Here is a 19,250-nt window from a genome sequence, read left to right as displayed (position 1 = left end):
CCTCGGTGGGTGCCCCCTCCCCACGCACGCTGCTGCGGGACTAACTATTGTTGTGTTTGGGGTTTTTTTGTTGTTTGTTTCGTTATGATATTTTTTTTTTGTCCCCTCTGTGTGTGTGTGTGTGACTATTGTATTTTCTTTCAGACACCCCCTGTTCCCTCTTTTAGCACTGATTTTTGAGAAATGTGAATTAGCTACATGCACACCCAGGGAGCCCGGGGTAGCGGGAGGCGATGTTTGCTCCTCTGAGTCTTTCAATGAAGACATAGCAGTGTTCGCCAAACAGGTCAGCAAAACCGTGTTGAAACAGTAAAAGGGGGGGGACAAAAAAAAAAAAGTCGTAACGAGAAAAACAAGTCTCTGTTGAGATAAAGATGCGCGTTTCCCCCTCCCCCCTCTCCTACTGCAAGAGGCATTAAAAAAAAAAGCCCCAACCAAAAGAAAACAATAAAAATAAAGGGGAAATCTCGGCATTTGCCACCCCCCTAAAGAAATGAATGAATCGGAGCGGGCTGTGCCCCGCCGGGAGTTCCGCGGCGCGGCCCCGGGAGCCGGAGCGGGGCTCGGCCGGGGAAGCTCTGTAGGTATTTTTCGGTGTATTTGATTCACTTGTTCAAGTGTTTGGCTGATGTACTAAATCCAGCAGTGAGGGCTTTGCACGAAAGGTTACATAATGGACCCGACAGTGTAATGAAGCAAGAAATAATAACGTCTGCTTTTTCTGCCTCCGTATTTCAAATCTTTTTTATTATTATTTTTTTTCCTCCCCTTTCCTCCCCTTCTCTTATATTTAGATCCGAGCAGAGAAACCCCTCTTTTCCTCTAATCCTGAACTGGATAACTTGGTAAGAGTTAACAACACTTCTTCCTCTCCCTACCCCCACCCCACCACCCTCCCTTCCCTTCCCATTTATAATTTTTTTTAAGAAAAAAAAAAAAAAAGTCTATGTCTTCTGGAGAGGTGGTTTGGTGGTGCGAAATTGAAAATTTCTCGCGTGGATTTTTTGTGTTGTTTTTAATTATGATGATTATTTTTATAATTACAAATAAAGACAGTAAGGTAATTGCATGGAAGAGGGGGGGGAAATCCCATAAGGATATACAGAAAGCCCCATCCGAAGGGGAGTTTGTGGGCTGGATGGCGAAGCCCTTTTGCCCAAGAGGAGCATGGATTTCTCCTGGCTGTAACCAGCCCTTCCGCGCGCATTTTAAGCAGCTCGATGGGAAACGTAGAGGATTGCTGTGGCTGGAGATGCACCGTTCCCTAACTCCCCAAAAATGAGGTCTTTCCTCTCTTTCTTTTTCCTCCCCCCTTAAGGATAAACAAATATTTTGCCTCTTCTCCAGGAGTCTTGCTCCCGCTTTCGCCAAGCGAGGAGCCAGCCATGGTGTTTAGATGTTTTTTTTTGTTGTTGTTTTAAAGAAATGTTTATGATCCGTATAATTTGGTCGCTTCGTTGCAAGAGGGATTTCTTTTTTTTTTTTGGTTAACTCTAGATCGCTTCTCGTTAAACAGCGCACAAAGCCACCGCTATTAAGTTTTAGTGTTATTGCCATAAATCAAAACAACTTTTTATTTACTACTAGAGAAAAGTCAAGCTACAAAGTGCGGCAGGGGCGGCTGTGGGAAATATCCCCAAATCCAGGAATGAGATAAATACTCGTGTTGTTTGTATCTTTGCAGATGATTCAAGCCATACAAGTATTAAGGTTTCATCTGTTGGAATTAGAGAAGGTAATTTCTCTCTCTCTCTCTCTCTCTCTCTCTCTCTCTCTCTTTCTTCCTCCTCCGTTTCAGTACTGCTGAAGTTCAGGCTTCTGGTAAATTTGCATAAATGTCTTTCTTTCTGGTAATTAGTGTCAAGACCAATCTTGGCGTCCATTTCTCTTCGCAGTTTAATTACAATTTCAGCCTCTAAAACCGGGCTCTCAAACGCCCAGGCCTTGTCTTCATTGTAATACTTTGCTGGCTTTGTATAAATAGTTGCAGTTCTGTGGTGCCGCAGATGAGACTCGAAATGGTTGGTTCAGCCAAACCCCTGAAATTGCAATATTTTTTAAAAAAACAATATATATTTAATTTTTTCTTGGTGGTGGTGGGGAAGAGACTTTGGTTGCAGTTAGGGGAATTGATTATTTTATTATTTTTTTTTAAGAGCCATCTGCAGGTCAGACTCAGGGCAGGGATTGTCCTGTAACATTTTGCAGAGACAAAGCAGAGTTGATAGTTGCGTCCGTCTCTTGTTCCTGGGAATATTGTACACCTCCGAGCAGAAGAAAGAGATTGCAGCCTAAATGCAGGGGTGTTTTTTTTTTTTTTCTGGCTATGTTAGAAATCTTAGGAGGGAGAATGCTAATTTCTAAGGCGGCGGTGTCATCCAAGCTCACATTAAACTGGAAGTGCGCTCTGGTTTCCTGAGAATTTTTTATGTGTCATTGATAGCTGGCCTAGAAGAGAATTCCCTTTCTCCTAAAAATAAACATTTTGAGAGCTTTTTAAATAGTTGCAAAGTTTCTCGGGAGCCTCAGCCACTTTATCTAACCGTAACTGGCAGGTTGTTCTCGCTCTACCCGAAATGTGTTAAAATCTACCCATTAATCGAGGCGGCTCAGGTACGAGTCTATCAGAGCGAGTGGGGATTTCAGGGCATGGATGCCTATAATGTATTTCAACCCAGTGCATCGGGATTTTTTTTGTTGTTGTTAAATCCTTTTTTTTTCTGTCCTCATACCCCTTTGGAAGGGGTTTATGATGAAATAACTGGATGAAATTAAATAGTTTACCTTAAATGTCACCCATGCAGGTCACCTCTCTAATGGCCACAGCTCCGGGAGCAGATGAATTTAACACGGGTGTTGAATATGTTGTAGCCTGTGAATCATCTTGTCACTGTCAATTTTCTGGGATATCTCTATTTTGCGAGAAAAGAAAGTTATTCCTAATTCTGGATGCGTCTAGAGGTCTCGGGGGGATAATTGCAGTGTGTTTCCCCTATTTAGGACTTTTGATGTCACAGGGGTGAAGGGGGGAGACTGGTTGCACTTGTCAATTTTACTTACGTATTCCTGATTATATTTTCTTCCTTTCCCCCCCCTTTCTTTTTTCTTTTTCCTCTTTTTTTTTTTTCCCCTTTTCCTTTTTTTTTTTTTAACCTCTGTCATAATGTAGGTACACGAATTATGTGACAATTTCTGCCACCGGTATATTAGCTGTTTGAAAGGAAAAATGCCTATCGATTTGGTCATAGACGATAGAGAGGGCGGATCAAAATCGGACAGTGAAGACATAACAAGATCAGCAAATCTAACAGATCAGGTATGATCTCGCCAACGCCGCACACGCTTGAAATTTGTATGCAGATCGCTCGCTGGGTCACTACGCCTCCTTTTATTATTTGCATATGATTAAGTCCCTTTTAGATAAATTTCCATCGAAATGAAAATTTTTGAATAATGTGGCTATTATTGCTTCATTAAGGCTTGCTCCCGGATTCGACCTGGCGAGATGAGCTTGTAAAAGCGTTGCCTGCAAACTCGACCTGGTTCTTGTCGCTTTTAATTTTTTGTCTTTATTTTATTTACCCTTTACAATAAGAGAAGTGGTATCTGCGAATTGCTGGCTTCTTGGTGGCTTAGGAAAGGAAGGGCTGGAGCCGTTTCCCAAAATCATAATAAAATCCGAGATAGGTGGTCCGGAGAAGACAGAGAGGGTTTGAAATCTAGCAAATACTGGCTATTTTCTTCCCGTCTCTACGGTTCATTAGTCCGTCTTGTCAGTTTTCCTTGGCCGAACGCTTTTAGACTTCAGTGAACATTGCTTTGTGCACGCCTGCCTGCTGCAAACGTGCCCATTTTATTTTACTTAATAGAAGGGGGGGGGGGGAAGGAGAAAATAAACCGGGACCCAGGTTTTAAATTATTTATCTTGATCTTTCAAGTTTTCAACTCCTCTGTTTTTTTTTTAAAAAAAAAAAAAAACAAAAAACAAAAAACAAAACCACAAACAAAATATCCAAACCCCAAAACCAAGGCAGCAAAGCCTTGCGTGGCTTTGAGGGTGTCCAGGTTTTTGACTGGGATGGTCCAAACCTTAATGCCGGCTATAGCCGATGTGGGAAATAAATCGAGGTGACTTGGGAAAGCTGACTTGTCCCTCTCCTCTCCCCTTCTCCCGTGTCTGTCCCCTCCGCTGGGCTTAGGCCGCGATTCTTGCCTTTTAATGGGAGCCTTTGGGGCTAATTCAAGAGGTGGCCGGAGCTAAATTAAGCTCCTAGATGATGGAAGTGGCTGAGATTTGGCTTTTTTTTTTTTCCACCCCCACGAGCTGGGTAAAAACTGTGGGATTTTCCCTGTCGGCTTGCTTTCTCTCAACCGAGGGGTAGCAGCGCTTTGGCTGCGAGAGAGAGGACCCTAAACCAAAAAAAAAAAAATCCCCGACTAAAAACCCTCAAGTTATTTCTTCTTTATGATCAGCTTCGTAAATACAGTCTTAGGAGCAATCAGCTCCCGAATCTGCAGGTTTCCTTTTGTTCAAGCAAGGCGCAGTCAAGCAGACAGGAGTTTTCCTCAGCTGCTTTGCCATTATCACCAGCACTGTCAGCCAGGAGTTATTTTATAGGTTCCCGACATAAAGGTGCGTTGCATTGCACAGCGTGGGCAGGATCTTAAATATTTTCTTCTATCTGCTAAAGGCTATCGGGGCTGCTGGTAGTGTCGTGACAGGGGGAGGCAGGCTTGAAGGCGGGCGTGAACTTTTTAAAAGGGGTTTTTATGCACGTATGTGGGGGTTTGGTGGTTTTTCTTTTTTTTTTCGCCCTAATTTTGCTGCGAGGGGGAAAGGCTTCGGTGGGGCGGGCGGAGGGCGGCGCGGCTGGGAGGTGCCCGGCGGGCCGGGGCCGGGGAAGATGCTCCCGGGGACCCGGCGCAACGCCTTAAAGCGAGGGGAGCCCTACAGCGAGGGTCTGGCTGAGGGGAGCTCGGCTCGCTGCTGTTGAATAAAAATTGTAATCAACAAGTCTAACTAGAAAATGGGTTTCTAAAAGCTCTGGAGTGCTGGGTACATAAAGCTATTTGAGCAAATTAACAAGAATCGCTCAGGGGCACGTATGAAATCAACCACTTTAATTGCCTCCAAAATGAAGATTTATACCCCATTTTCCCAACGAATCATTATTTTTATTAAAGTGAAAGCTAAAGAAATGAAGCTATAGTTTTGGGTTGTCGGGGGACGGGAGAGGGTCGTTTCCCCCCAAGCACCCCCTTTTTCGCCAGGAGCGCGGACTTTGCGCGCCCGGGCGCCGGCCCATCTCCCGCTGCGCGGGACTCGGCCGCGCATCGCCGCGGAGTTCGAGCCCGGCATCTCCGCCTTGCGCGGGCGGCTGCGCCCTCCGCGGGGGCCGGGCCGCCTCCCCGGGGTGCCCCGGCTCCTCGCCGGGCAGCGGGGTGGCGCAAGCATCCGCGGAGCTGCGCGGGGAGCGGGGCTTTGGTTTCCCCGTCGAAGGAAAAAGGCGCAAAAATGCACTTTCCCTCCCTACTCTCGGCGGATAAAACCCGCGGAGCGCGAGCGCGGCGGGCGCAACGGAGGCCGCGGAGGTTGCGCGGAAGGGGGTACCGGAGGATGCGCGGCCGCCCGCTCCCCCGGTAACTCCGGTGCCAAGTCCGGCCCGCGAGGCCGGCAGTATCAGGGCCCTAATGGTTAACTAATAAGGTGTTGAGTGCTTGTCGCCGGGGCGGCTAATTAGGATGTCGCTGCGCGGGTGCGCGTTTATGGCTGGCGCGGCCCTGGGCAGCGCGGGTGCACAGGGGCCGGGCGGTGGGAGAAGGGGGGGCTGGGTGCGGGGCCGTCCCTCCGCCTGCCCACGGTTGTGCTTTGGAGAGTAGTTAAAGAGTAAGTATGTAAAGCTTTTATTATGGATTTAATTACATTTTCTTATATTGTGGTAGTAAAGGTTACAGTTAACAGGGGTGGGTTGTGTTTTTTTATTATTTATTGGTTTTCCCCTTATTTTTTCTTTCCTCCTAGGCCCCCTCAATGCCAGTGCCTTTAAGTCCCCGGTTAATGGCAAGCAATGACACTAATGCTAGATTTTGCCAAGTAAAGCCCCATAACACTAGCCATTGTTCAGTGATTTAACTAGCTCAGTGGCAAGAGGTCACTAAAATAGCATCCTTCTCCCACAGGCACGACCCCGCTGCCTGCCAGGGTGGGACCTGCCGAGTTGGTGTTTACCATTCCGGCTCCAGAAGTACAAGGCAGAAAGTTTGGGGGGTTTTCACTGGGGATAATTGAACTCGAGATCAACCAGGCCCCGAGACTTTAAAAACCCTAGCTGAAGGATCGCGCCCATCCTCACAGTTTCAAAATAAACCTTTTTTAATCGTTAGCTTTTCAAACATTTGCATGTTTAAATTTTCAAATGTTTGTCAGAACCCGTAAAGATTTAAAACACAGCTGTTGTGTGATGCGGCTGGGAAAACTCCGATTAAAAAAAACCCCAAAGACTGTCTGTAGTCAGCAGAAATTCATTTTCTTAGGTAATCCTAAACTATTACCATGGGACTGTTTTTCTTGAAGCCACATCACCTTGGCACCCAGGTGCTCCAGTACGAACTGTAAAATTCCCCTACAAGAGCATGTCTACTGAAAGCCTTTAGAAAGTCCTTTAAGGAAAACACGGTATAAAGTAGCCACCACATTCAAATAAAGTACATTAGCAGCGTAAGATAGATTTTATGAGGACGAAACAGTATTTTCTTATGGAGAATAAACTCATCGAGCAAATCCACAGTAGTATTACCTGACAAAAATTATCATTTAATAAGGCACAGGCCAGTTACGTGCGCAGAAACTTCTAAAGGCAAATCGGCAAAGAGCCAAATTCCTATAGGGACTAGGAGGGAAATGATCAAAAAATGAACATGAAATAAGACTTCCTGTAAGAAGGTCCATAATTCACATTATTTGACTCCACTGTCAGGGAAATTGTTGAAGGATAGTAAACTGATACTAGAGTCTCAGTCATTTTTGTTACAGTCTTAAATGTTTGCAACTGTGGCGTTTTAGATGTCCCCTTCTCGGGTGATAGTATATCATACATATATATGTATATTAATAAAGCAACACTTCTATTTATGTTGCAATAGATTTTTTTAATGCGGCACGGTTGCAGAGTTTCTCTAAACAAAATGCGGATAGGCAGCAGCTTTTTTAAATGGAAAAATTACTTCAAATGCAGCATTCTTTACAAAGAATCATAAACTGGAACGCAATATATAGCGTATCTGAAGGTGGATGGGTTGTTTAGGGCATCAACCAGTTATGACTAGACTAACTTTCCCAAAGATTTCAAATATATGAGCTATACCTTGCAACCAATACAAAAATAATGCCTCGGGGGAAAAAATAATTTCTGAGAAACTGTTTGACTTGTGGACTTCTTTGCAGGTATTTTCAAACCATGTATGGTTTTAAGATGATTATTACTGCCTTCGGTATATGTTGTCCCATATTGGAGGAACAAGCATCAAAATAAAAGATGTGGTGCAGAGGGTGCAAGGTAGAATTCATTTCTGCATAATAAAAGAGTTGCAGCAAAGTAGGACTCTGAGGAGGACCAATGAAATAATGTTTAAAAGACTCAAATTTTAATTTTCTTCCTCTGACTTTATGCCACCTTGAGCCAGTGAATCCTTTTTTTTGTTTTGGGTAATTTTTTTTTTGCTGTGATATTTAGGAGCTGTTACTATGCCTGAATTTGACAGACTGTTTAATGTAAAGATAGAACACATTAATTTATATTCTGGACCTGTTACCATCTGAAACACTGTGGCTGAAATTGTATTAGCAAAATAAGGTTGCTTTGCTCTCCTTTTCTTTAAGCAAGTAAATATATTGTTAAGTAGCTATGAGATTGAGTATATGTTCTTTAATTTATGATTAATTTCAATTCAAGAATATTGGGTTTTGGGCTTTTTAAAAAAAATCATTCAAGACCCAAACGTATCTGTCCTTATAGCTGGGTACAATATTTCTGCTTTCCTTAAGTTGCGCGCTCAGGCCTAACTTCCGCGTAAAGTTTCATCAACAGAAGTTACCTTTTGTTGCAAAGGATAGTTTAATTTCCTAATTTTGTGCACACTTTTCAATATCAAACCTGACAGAGCTGAGTTTTAAAACCCCAGGTAACCCTGGAACTCGTCCCTAAACATTTGTGAGCGTATCCCGAGGCGTTGCCGTAAGCGAGGATCTTGCGGCGTCTTTGCGTTAGGGACCGCAGGTTGTTTATTTTGGGGCAACTTGGAGGTTTGCAAGGAAGTTGTGAAAAAATTATTTTTACCTTAAATTTAACCTTTAGGGCTGAGGGTTTGAGTCTTCCCTGGCTGCTCGTCCACAGGTAGCAATAAAGGTAGTGGGCTCTGCACGCGGAAGGGTTACTGCAGCCCGGAGTGGGCAATGTCAGCACTTAAAAAAATCAGATTATATCGTGCTCAATCAAAATGAGTAGTGTAGGTTGTGCTGATAAATACTTCTTTAAGAAGCAGTGAAAATCCGGCACAGCTTTTTTAAATTAGGGAATGTCTTTGTTGTTGTTGTTGTTGTTGTTGTTTTCCATTGCTGTGTTTGGGTTTGTTTTTTTGTCATGTGAGCGCGTAGTTAGGAGCTATCTTGTGTAATCTAAACAAATTTAAGAAAATGAAGAGGAGGGTTGTTTCGAACTGGTCGTTAAAATTTTTGAAGGTTTCTGGAATTGTTTCCCAGTGGGGGGCTGTGTGGGGGAAGGAAAGACCGGGGTACACTGCAGTGTTACCTCGTGTCCTCGGCATGTTACCTCCTTCTGCTGATGCTCGGCTGCTCGGAGCAGGCTTTGAGTCGCACGGCACATTTGGAAATTTGTGTTTATATTTGGTTCTTTTCCTGCAGTCGCAGCAATATTTGGAGAGGGTAACTCTTAACAGAGCTGCACATTTTATGTTTTGCCTTGTTTGAGTGTGTTTCTGTCCCTGATTAATGGGCCTGTATCTAACCCACCGCTGATATTCTGTAACATGACTTAAAGACAACTTGCCAGCAGCTGGTTCAGCTCTTCTTTGGTGTGCTTAGTGTGGTGGCCTTTTCCCTTTTACTGCCTTCAAAAGGAAAAAAAAAAGAGATATAACCCAGCCTCGGAGCATAGGTGAGAGCAGAATCCCTGCAAGCCAGCGTCCTTGGGACTCCTTTTTTTAATTCGTGTGAGATCCCTGGAAAACTTCAGCCCCTCTGCGGCGGTGGTGGGGGTCTGGTCTCTGTTAGCTAGGGTGCTGCTGGCATGGGGGGTCCTTGTCACCTCTGCAGGCTCAACACGTCAAGTTGCCTTGCTGGTTGTTGCCGTCGTGGCTTCGTTTATTTATTTTCAGGAGTACATATCGGAGAGGTGAAGAGCAACGTGGAGATTTCAGGCTTACATGGTTACCAAAGCTGATAGAGCAGGCAGCGAGTTGTTTCTGACGGTTATTGGATTTTGGAAAAGGGGGTTTGAGATTTCTGGGTGGATATCTGGGCGAGTGTTCAAAACTTAAATAATGGCAAGGCGAATTTAAAAAAAATCAAAGTTTGTCCTGAAAGCAAAGGGCCTGTTTGCAATTTAAAAAAAAAAAAAAATATATATATTTAAAAATTATAATATAGAGACTGCCTTTTCCTTGCTAACTTGTGGGGCATGGGGAAGGTAGGACAGAATGAAATGGATTTGTGCCCAAATTTGGCCATTCGTACTTTTGCTGGCAGCGGGACAAGCTGCCAAAAGCCATGGTGGCTTCTTGTTTTGCAAGTGGCTTCTTGTTTTGCAAGCGTCTTCAAATCCAGGCCAGGCGCCCCGTTGAAGAAATGTTTTTCCCCCATCAGAGGTTATACGTTAGTCATCCATGAGTTTTGGGGATCAATAAAGGGATAACTGTGAAAGGCAATGGGCTATAACACGCGGGGAGTGAGATGGGTTGATCTAATGGTTCCCGCCTGGCCTCAAAACTCGATGAGTCCCTGGGTTTGTCCACACAAGGACACTCAGGAGAGGTAAGACAAATTGATTGGGTGTAAAATTAAAGTGCATTAGTTAAAGTGCATTGCACTATTGTGTGGATGCTCTCATTCAGAAGTAAAGTGGCCTTAGTTCACTTTAGCCTAATCCCCTTTGGAGTAGGCCACTTTTCTTTTGAATGAGAACATCCACATTAACTTTTAGTTAATTCGTCTTTCCTGAGCGTCCTGACGGCCTTGTGCCCGCTGCTCTGGAGGGGTTTGGCCGGCCGGGCACAGGCTCCCCGCGAGCTTTAGGTAAGCTTTTCATTAGGCATATTCATCTCCGCAGCGGCACTTAACCGCTGGCGTTCGTCATCGCCCCGACTGGGGCTGCAGAGAGCAGGCTGGCTCCGCACCCTCCTCTCGTTCTGCTCCTGCAGCTCAAGAGCGATACTGTTTTTAACGCTGCCTGGGAAAAAAAATGGAAAACTTTATGGTGCCAGGGATTTGGGGATGGATTCGGCCGAGGTGACATGGACAAGGGCTCATCGAGGTGAGGGGAGAACTGCCTGCACCCTGTCCGGAGGGGGCTGCGGTTTGGGGGTCCCCTTTCCCAGGTGAATATGGCGTTAGGCTGGGATCAGTTCTCTTGCTGGTAACCTGAGCATTTTATTTTGCGATGGTGGTTTGCTGTCCTGATGCGCTCTCTGCGTAGATAGCTTCTTTCACGTCCACTGATAAGCCAGTTTTTAAAGACAGCGAGGAAATCTAGATTAACTATTTTCAGCTGATATTTCCAACCTTAAAACCGAGGATTGAAAATTAACTTGTAGGAGAACTAATTTACGTGGCGAAAAAGGTAACGCTAAGATAGTTTTGGAAGCTGTTTTATATTCTTGCTTGGAGTTCACTGAGCTTGAGTTTTTGTTAGAGGTATTTTTGGGTGTCTTCTAGAGCTTATAAGTAACCTATTTATTTACTTTTTACTGGCTAAGCCATGTGTGCAAGTGCTGTGCCGTGTCACGCTCCTGCTGTTGCCCGTTCCATTCATAATAAAATTTACAAGGCTCCTTGCATTAGTAAGCAATTCGCTATTGGAGCCTTTCCTAGAAATACAGAATTCTATTTCACCAAAGGATTGTCTTTCCTCTTCAGTCAGGGCCGAGGTGAGCTATTTTCTCAAGGACTCTCCAGGCATCTATATGATATTCCCACTTGTGCAGATGATCTCCAAAACTGCATTACTTACTCCTCCGTACTGAAGGACCATCACAGTAAATTAAAATTCTCGTACTAGCAACGTACTAGATCTCGTACTGGCATCACCAGGCTTTGAATCTGGTCAGCTAATTTGGTTTGCAGTTTGGCTTTTTCTTTCTTTTTTTTTTCGATATAAAGCGAATATGCATCCAGACCCTCTTTGCTGAAATAAACAGGCCAACAATAAGAGGGGTAATTCTTCATTTGCTTAAAAGAACTGCCTGTTTTAACTTCAGAAATACTGACACAGAGTAAAGCAACAGCTGATGCCATCACAGGCAGTGCACTGTATTCAAACAGCTGTACAAAATGAAAAGCTGCGGTATTAATCCTGCCATTCACAGTTTATTTAAGTTTTTCAGGCTTCTCTCGTATGGGCATGGCATCAATGCCTAATTATGCCTCCATTAGGGTTACTGGGCCCTTAATACAGAAAATTATTGTATTTAAAATTTGGAAAGCTGCATCGATGTAATTCTTGCAGCTGGCACGCGTTCAGGGAATGCAGACTTTACCTTGTAATTTTCTTTTCATTCAGTTGGTCTTTAGGTTTTGGTCCGGTTTTGTTGTTGCTGAGAAGGTCAGATCATCGCCGGTGTTTTTAATGCCGGCTTTAAATAGCTCCATTTAAGGCCGTGTAGCTCTTGGGAGGAGAGGGGAAGAGCGGATTAAAAACTCCGCAACTTTGTCCGTCCCGTTTGCCGGGGTGCAGGGTTGTGGCCATTTGTGCGAATAGGAATGGTAGAAACGAGTGTGTGAAGCCTGGCCCATGAGGAGTTTTGCCTTGTTGGGGTTTCACCCTGCCCTGAACCAGGTCAAGCTCTGTCAGCACAAGCTGCAGTTTACTTATGGATGTGAAAGTCTTGACCCCTCGCTTGGCTGTCCACGTACTACCCGTCGCGTTGGGGTGGGATGTGCGGAGATGTCCCTGATCTCAGGTGGGATATCACGTGCTTTCTGATGCTCGGCAGTGACCGGAGGAACGTGCTCTTGTGTGCACGGCGACAGCTTGCTGAGACCTGGCTTAATCCGGTGAGCTGAGTATTAACTGTGGCCAGCCCCTTGCTAGAAACCCTCCTGCGAGGATGCTGTAGGAAGAAGTGCCAGGGACTCAGTAGGTGGCACTTTGGTTTTAGGCTTGAGCCAGCGCAGGGGACCCCTCTGCTCCTCGGGGTGCAGGCACAAGGATACACCATGCCACAATGGCCTTGGCCTCCGAGCTCCTCCACTCACCCCTGCGCCGTGGAGGTACCTTGCGTGGGTAGAGTTGGCCAGATTTTTTGATGAGGGCAGTGTCCCTGTGGCTTGTGATTTATAAAATTTCTTTTGCGTGCTGTTGTGCGGTGTTGTGGGGGAGTAGCTCTGCTACATCCCAAACACGACTGTGTTGTGGCAATGGGTACAGCTGTGTCACCACGAGGTCATTTGAAGTCACGGCTTGGCTCTCTGCTTCGCTCGGGTTCACATAGGCTTTTTGGGCAGCGCTTGACACGAACAGGGGCTCCATGGCTAAGTGACACTGTTGGGTGTCACCACGTCGGGAGGGTGATGGTGATGGGGAGAGAAACCTTTCAAGCACGTGGGCGAGTCAGTGGCAGGCAGCTTCCCGGTGCTGCCCGGTGTTAGCAGGGATGCCCGGGAAAAGGTGCCTGGTGTTAGCAGGGATGCTCGGGAAGAGGTGCCTGGAGCACGCTGCCCAGGCACACCGGAGGCAGCGTGGACGCCACGCTCGAGCCATTCCCTCCTTTGCCCCTCTCTGCCTGGTGGATTTCGCAGCTGCGTTATCCCAGGAGGCTCCTGGCCCTCCTCCCTGTTGTGCAAACCAGTTTTACTAGCGTGGCTTCCACCTACTAGGGGAGCGTCGTCGTGCTTTTCCCATGTCTGTGAGGCCCGTGACACGGCTTTGTAGAAAAAAATACGGTATGTACAAATGCATCTTGCTACATTCGTATAACCCCTGTGAGGGAATCTCTTTTTTATTACTATTTTTACCTTAAAGCCAGAGCAAGGGTATGCACATAACTAGTACGTGCAGGGAGGATTCATTTTGTTCTTAAATGCGCGTGTGTGCGTCGAGCCGGGGTTTGGTCCGCAGTGACATGTGTTTGAGAGGTCCTTTGGGTGAGAACTGATACAGCGGTGCTGGAGAGGCAGGGGTGGGGAACGCCGCTCTGCGTATGGCACAAGGCAGGAGGGGAGATGCGGATGCTCTTCCCAGGTCTGTCGCTGAGGTTTTGGGGCGAGAGGAGTAGTTGCTGGTGAGCTGAGATTTTCTGCTGCTTCTCCCTTATCATCAGGTAGGGTTGATACCTTAATTTATACGTCATATAGTGATAGCAAGGTATAGGATTTATATAAGAATAAGAAGTGACATATTAAAGTAATGAATTATTTCATTCTGTGGATAGTTTAAAGAAAATAGCGTAAAGAAAGAGAAATGTTTCTGTTTGGTGTCACGGGGAAGCACTAGGCTGAATCGAAAGGCTGATGGTGAAAGTTGCTTTTGGTGCTTTGTGCTTTGGTTTTGGCCCTTTCTGCTATCTCCTGCTTAATTACTACTTTTAAAATGTATTTAAAGGAGGGAGGGGATAAACTTGAAAAACTGGATGGAGTAAGTAGCAGTGCCACCAGTAACTTCTGCAGAAGGGAGCAGAGCTGTGGGGCTGGCTGGAAGCCTTTGCGGGGTGGTGGACAGTCTGCCCGTCCCGAGGTCTGCCCGTCCCAAGGCCCAGGTCCATGTGGGCCCATGCCGTGAGCCCTACGCTGCTATTAGCCCCGCTGGGTACTCTGAAACCTCCCTGGGAGGCACAGCGAGGCCACAGGGACTTCTCAGCCCAACTTTTTTGGGTGACTCTGGCAAGCCAGACGTGCTTCTAAGCCATCCCTCAATGAGCGGGTGGAGGCATCGGGGAGCCACGGCCACCTCAGCCTGGCGAACCACCCCTGGAGTTCACTGTCCCCCGGCTCCCGCAGCCCGGGCTCAGCGTGTTTTGTGGCCATGGGCTCACTGGCATGTGGCTTGCAGAGCCAGGCCACTCGGCCGCTTCTGCCTCGCTGCAGATTCGGCTTGTTGTGAAATGGTAGAAAGTGGAGGAGCTGATCTGCGGAAGGGTTTGGCCATGAGCATTGGAAAATGTGAATCACGGGGATTCCAGTTTTAAGCCTTCTGGAGATAACGGGCAGCACGTACCCGAGTGCGTGACTTGCAGAGAGCCTTAAAAAACAAGGCGGCGCCCTCGAGATTAAGCAAACGCTTTATAATCAGGAACACATTTTATACCCAGCGCAGCCTTTGCAGGTATCGCATCCATTCAGACGGAAAAGGTATAGCTGGAGCGGAGCTAATTATAGCGCAGTTTAATTTTGGTGTTGAACAACACTGCGAGGCGAGTGGGCTCTTGAATCCTGCTAACAATGTGCCCTAATCAAAATACGCTGACTCCAAATGGCGTCTGTTGTCGGTTAGCTCAAAAGACCATTTGATGGTTGTGCCATACGCTTGGCGTTGTTTGCTTGCGACGGAGCTGAAGTGAAGTATGGCTGTTGCAGAGAGAGGGCTGGTTGAGCCGATAGGATGCTGGAAGTCAGAGCCTGCATGTAAAAAAATTAGTTGTGGGTGCCCTGATGGGTTAATTTTGTCTTCCTAAAAGATAACTACCCCCAAAAATCTGTAAGGGGAACTCTGTAAGTAAACCCTCACTGTTTGCCTTAGCCCAGATGTTCAGGGTGAGGTGCAGATCTCTCCAAAACACTGACTCCTGACAAGGCTGCCTGCGGGCCCCTGGTAGGGGAGAAGGGAGGAGGGTGGGAGAGGCTGAGGGCTCGCTCTCACCCCAAATCTGCCCGGGCAGGTCGTGTTCGGGACCTCAGCCAGCCATCTGAGAGCCTGCGCCGTCTCAGTCAGGCCTGGGCATCTGCAGATCCCTTTCTAAATGACTTTTAACACGTAAACGCAATAAAAGGAAGGGACGGCAGACGCTCATTTTCTGGCTAAGTGGTGAGGCATTTTTCCTGTTTACACCTTTGGAGGAATCATTACATGAAATATTGAACAGGAAACTCTTGTTTGTCTCTGAAGGCCTTTTTCCTGGTCTAGAAAGATGCAGAAAATACTCCAGTCCTATTAAAATCAGGAGGAGCCAAGGAGGACTGACACAACTTGAGGCCTTGCATGCCAGCCTTCAGGAGGTAGCGGTGTCGTTTGTGGCTGACTTTGTGCGTGTTTCTGTATGATATTAGACTTAAAAAAAATCAACATGGAGCAGTGCATTTATCTACCCTGACCGCGAAGCTGTTTTTCCTCATGTCAAGAAAGGGATAGGGATTAATGCTATCTAGCGATACGGCTCTTATCAAAGGGAGGAGACGGGTTTACAGTGTGGGGTTGCTCTAAATAGAAAGTACTAGTCAATGTTTGTTGTGTGGGAGACAAAAACTCTGCATCGCCATCAGCTGGCTCGGTTAACCTGGCTGGGCAGGCAGTGTTTACTGTTGAGCTGAGATTAAAAAAAATGAGGACTGGAGAAAGGTCAATCAAATGTAAGGCACGCTGTGATTGACACCGTTGCTGCTCAGGCTTTGTGGGTGTCCGTCATGGCTACCACATGCAGCAACCACCGATGCAAGAAGTAAAACCTGAGGTCTAAACCTGATGCTGCCCAAAAGAAATTTTGCTTTTATTATTGCCAGAGGTGTTTGTGGGTGGCTCTGGAGTTCCTCTCTCAGAGGGAAAGCCCACGCTGTGTCCTGCAGAGGGACTTGGGAGATGGTTCCCCAAGTGCAGCGTGTTTGATTTCAGCATGTGCAGAAGGTGGTGGGACTGTGCTTCTGGCAGAACACAGCTCAGGCTGGGGGGGTCACTGCGTACCTGTGAACACACACACGTGTACACACCAACACACACAAGTGTTTTTTTTGAAAGTCTTGCCCTGGCAGAACTGATGGGGCTTTGGTGCCTCCTGAAGAGAAGAGCTGTGGTTTTTTCCCCTTCCTTTTTATCTTCATGTCCCACCCAGTCTGATGATCTCCATTTCATTCTCCTTTATTTCTTGTGGTTTATGCTTACTGCTTCTAATTATTCTTTTTCCTTTGGAAAGCGCTATCACCCTGTCCTTTTGCACTCGTGTTTTCAATTCAGGACTCTCAGGCCCTTTCCTCTCCTCTCCCTGCCATACCCTCTTCTCCTCCGTGCTCTGAGGGTACGGAGGGGATCGGAAGGCTCTGCTGTGTTAGGGATACCTACATGGATACACAGCTGGTGTTGTGCTGCAGGAAGGTGTTAGCTCCTTCTCTCAACCTGGTTCAGCAATGAATCATGATAGCGGGACTGATGGAGGAGAGGTCACGTTGTTGGTGGATGCTGGTTTGATGATCTTTGCACTGTGCAATGTTAGTTGTGCTTCTGGTCCCTTCGGGTGAAATGCTGGCCTTGTGAAAATCGGTGGCAAAAGTCCTGTTTATTTCCGGTTCTTCATCCGCTGTGGTTTCGCATTGATACCCGCTCTCATTTCCTTGTATCTGTTTGTCTCAGAAACCATCCTGTGTTGCACGCATAAGACAACTTACATCTTATTTTTAATATGAGGCTGCAAAGAGTCAAAGAGTCTTACCCTCATTTGAAATAAGGGGAAACTAAAGATAGAAAGCTTGCAACTTTTCTGGGGCTAGGAAGGGAATCCAGGTCACTTCCACGCAGAATTTCTGCTGCTTCTTAGTTCGACGGGCCCTGCTGCCTCTAACGCTGCAAAGGTTTCCATCTGTGCAAGAGTCGCCCTCAACGTGCTGCTTCGTTGCAGGCGGAGTTATCGCCTGTCATTTCAACGACCTTATTTCTGTAGGCTCGAAGCACCTCTTCTCCATCCGAACCTGATGTCTGTGCCTTTGTTGTTGTTCTATTAAAAATAATTCGCCTCTGAATCGAAGTTGCATGAAGCAGATTATGGAAGAGTTATTGGCGCTAAAAAGCATCTGTTTTTCAGCATTTTGGGGTTCCTGCACGTCTCATTTGTTCTGATCCCCTTGGTTTTGGTTGTATTGCGCAGGATGTCCTCGCTTGGCTTTGTCAGGCTGGGAGGTGGGATTGCTGGCTGCTGGCTGGCACCCTCGGTTAGACCCACAAGGAGATGTTCCGATGGCAAAGCCATGAGTGGGTCTTCTCAGAAAATCAGGGTAGTCATGACCATGGATTTCATCGTCCCCAAAAGTCCACACTTGACAGATACTGGAATAAACAATGTATGTGTGTGGAATATAGGAACTACATGGCATTATATTTTTAACATTATCTAAGTATATTTTTAGTCCTGCTTACCAATTTATATATTTCAAGGTTTTCTTCCCAATTAAGAGAGAATTCAAAACCTTTCTTGTCTGCTCGATGAGAAGCAGGCTACCTGAGGGTTATTGCTAGCCATGCCCTCCAGAAGTGAAGGGGATAATGCTTGTGGATTGCAAAGACCAGGTCTATCATGTAGCTCTAGCTTCAGCAGCGCTACTGTGGATTATACACTTAAGGTATTGAGCAGCTGTATTGAATGTTTTGCCCAAGTGAGACTGGGGACATCAGTATAGCCAACAACCAGGGGGATAAACGATGCAACAGGTAAATCCTTGTTAAATAGATGGGTTAAGTTTGTAGGAGGTGGATGCAATGACCCGCTTTTCGCTTTGATTTCTTGCCTGTAGCGAGCACAAGTATTTCCTAACATGGTGGGTCACTACCCTCAGGAGGACTGGGGGAAGCTTTTAAAGGGAGGAGTTAAGAAAAGTCTGAAGAACATTTCAAACATAACCCATGACCTTTTTTTTCTAATGAATAAGTATTTAATTTAGGAAAAGAAAATAAGATAAAACTTCAGAAGGAAAACAATAAGCCCAAATTACGTTGACAAATTGCTGGCAGCAACTCCGTTCCTCCAGGCGAGGGGATGAATGATTATACCTGCAGCCAATTCTCTCGTAGCCTGGAGGAGCGGAGGTTTGTCCAACAGCTAAAGGAATTAGCCCTTCCCCATCTCCCAGTTGTTACACAAACACAAATGAGCCCACAAGAGGGCTGTGCTCGCAAAACTTTTGAGAAGATATATATCAAAAGATGCTGAGTACAATTTTTATCACCTGTAATAGAAGCAATTTCTTTTATTTATGTATTTATGGTCAAGCCTTTCTTTCCTTGGCCAGAACCTCTTTTTTTTCCCCCCTTTCTCGTGCTTGGTGCTCAAAAAAATCAATTGTATTCTTTAATATAAGTGGAATGCAATGGTTTGCCCCCACCACATGTTAGTGTTAACTTGACTCAAAGCCCAGCTGTTGTTGGATTGCAGTAATAAGTGTATGTGAAGTTATTTATATTGACTCTCCAATTTAGCCATTAACCAAATAATTTTGTCTGTAGCTTTTTTGTTTATTAGGACTTGATGTTCACCATGACACAAGTCAATAACTGCTTCGGAGGCCTCATCAAATGTGGTCCTCCCTTGGATGGGGCAGTTGCCCTGGTACCTGCTGGGGCTTGTGCTTTTCAGCCCAGCACATCGCCCAAGTGGATGAAGCACCCAATAAAGGTCAAGGGAGGCAATTGGTGCTTCTGGGATTATTTAAATACACAAACATTTTGGTTGCTTCCTTTCCTTTTCTTCTTTTCCTTCTTCTTTTTTTCCCTTGCTTGTATCAGAGTACTCACAAGCTTCAAAACCAAAACAAAAGTCAGGAAATGTATTTCAAGTGCCATGGGCTAAGATAAAACATCCCTTGTAGAAGGCCTTTTGCCCTTAAAGTGGTGCAGCATTAGGGGTACCCTAGGCTGAATCCTCTTTTATTTTAAATCAGTCATGCGATCATGACTTGAATCAGTCACTAGCCGGACCATAGTTTTGGCGCTAGAAACTATTGACCAGCGAGAAAGGCAGTAGCGCAAAACCAGTTTAAATCATGGGAACTTAGAGCCTAGCCTAGAAATCCCCAAATGATTTTGCTCGTGTATTCTTGATTTTGCTCG

At 45.9% G+C, this 19,250-nt stretch overlaps 1 protein-coding gene across 1 annotated transcript in view; it reads left to right on the top strand.

The window, feature by feature from the left end:
* The window catches only part of MEIS1 (Meis homeobox 1), a 105,138-nt gene that overhangs the window by 3,427 nt on the left and 82,461 nt on the right, over positions 1 to 19,250 (top strand). Inside the window, 4 exon segments of the mRNA XM_068396925.1 lie at positions 145 to 286; positions 795 to 845; positions 1,685 to 1,735; positions 3,170 to 3,316. Of these exon segments, the coding sequence (XP_068253026.1) occupies positions 145 to 286; positions 795 to 845; positions 1,685 to 1,735; positions 3,170 to 3,316 (391 nt within the window).

Source organism: Nyctibius grandis, chromosome 1 (genome assembly GCF_013368605.1).
Source record: "Nyctibius grandis isolate bNycGra1 chromosome 1, bNycGra1.pri, whole genome shotgun sequence".
NCBI lineage: Eukaryota > Metazoa > Chordata > Aves > Nyctibiiformes > Nyctibiidae > Nyctibius > Nyctibius grandis.
Note: the sequence above shows the minus strand (reverse complement) of the source record. Positions and strands in the feature narration are given on the sequence as shown.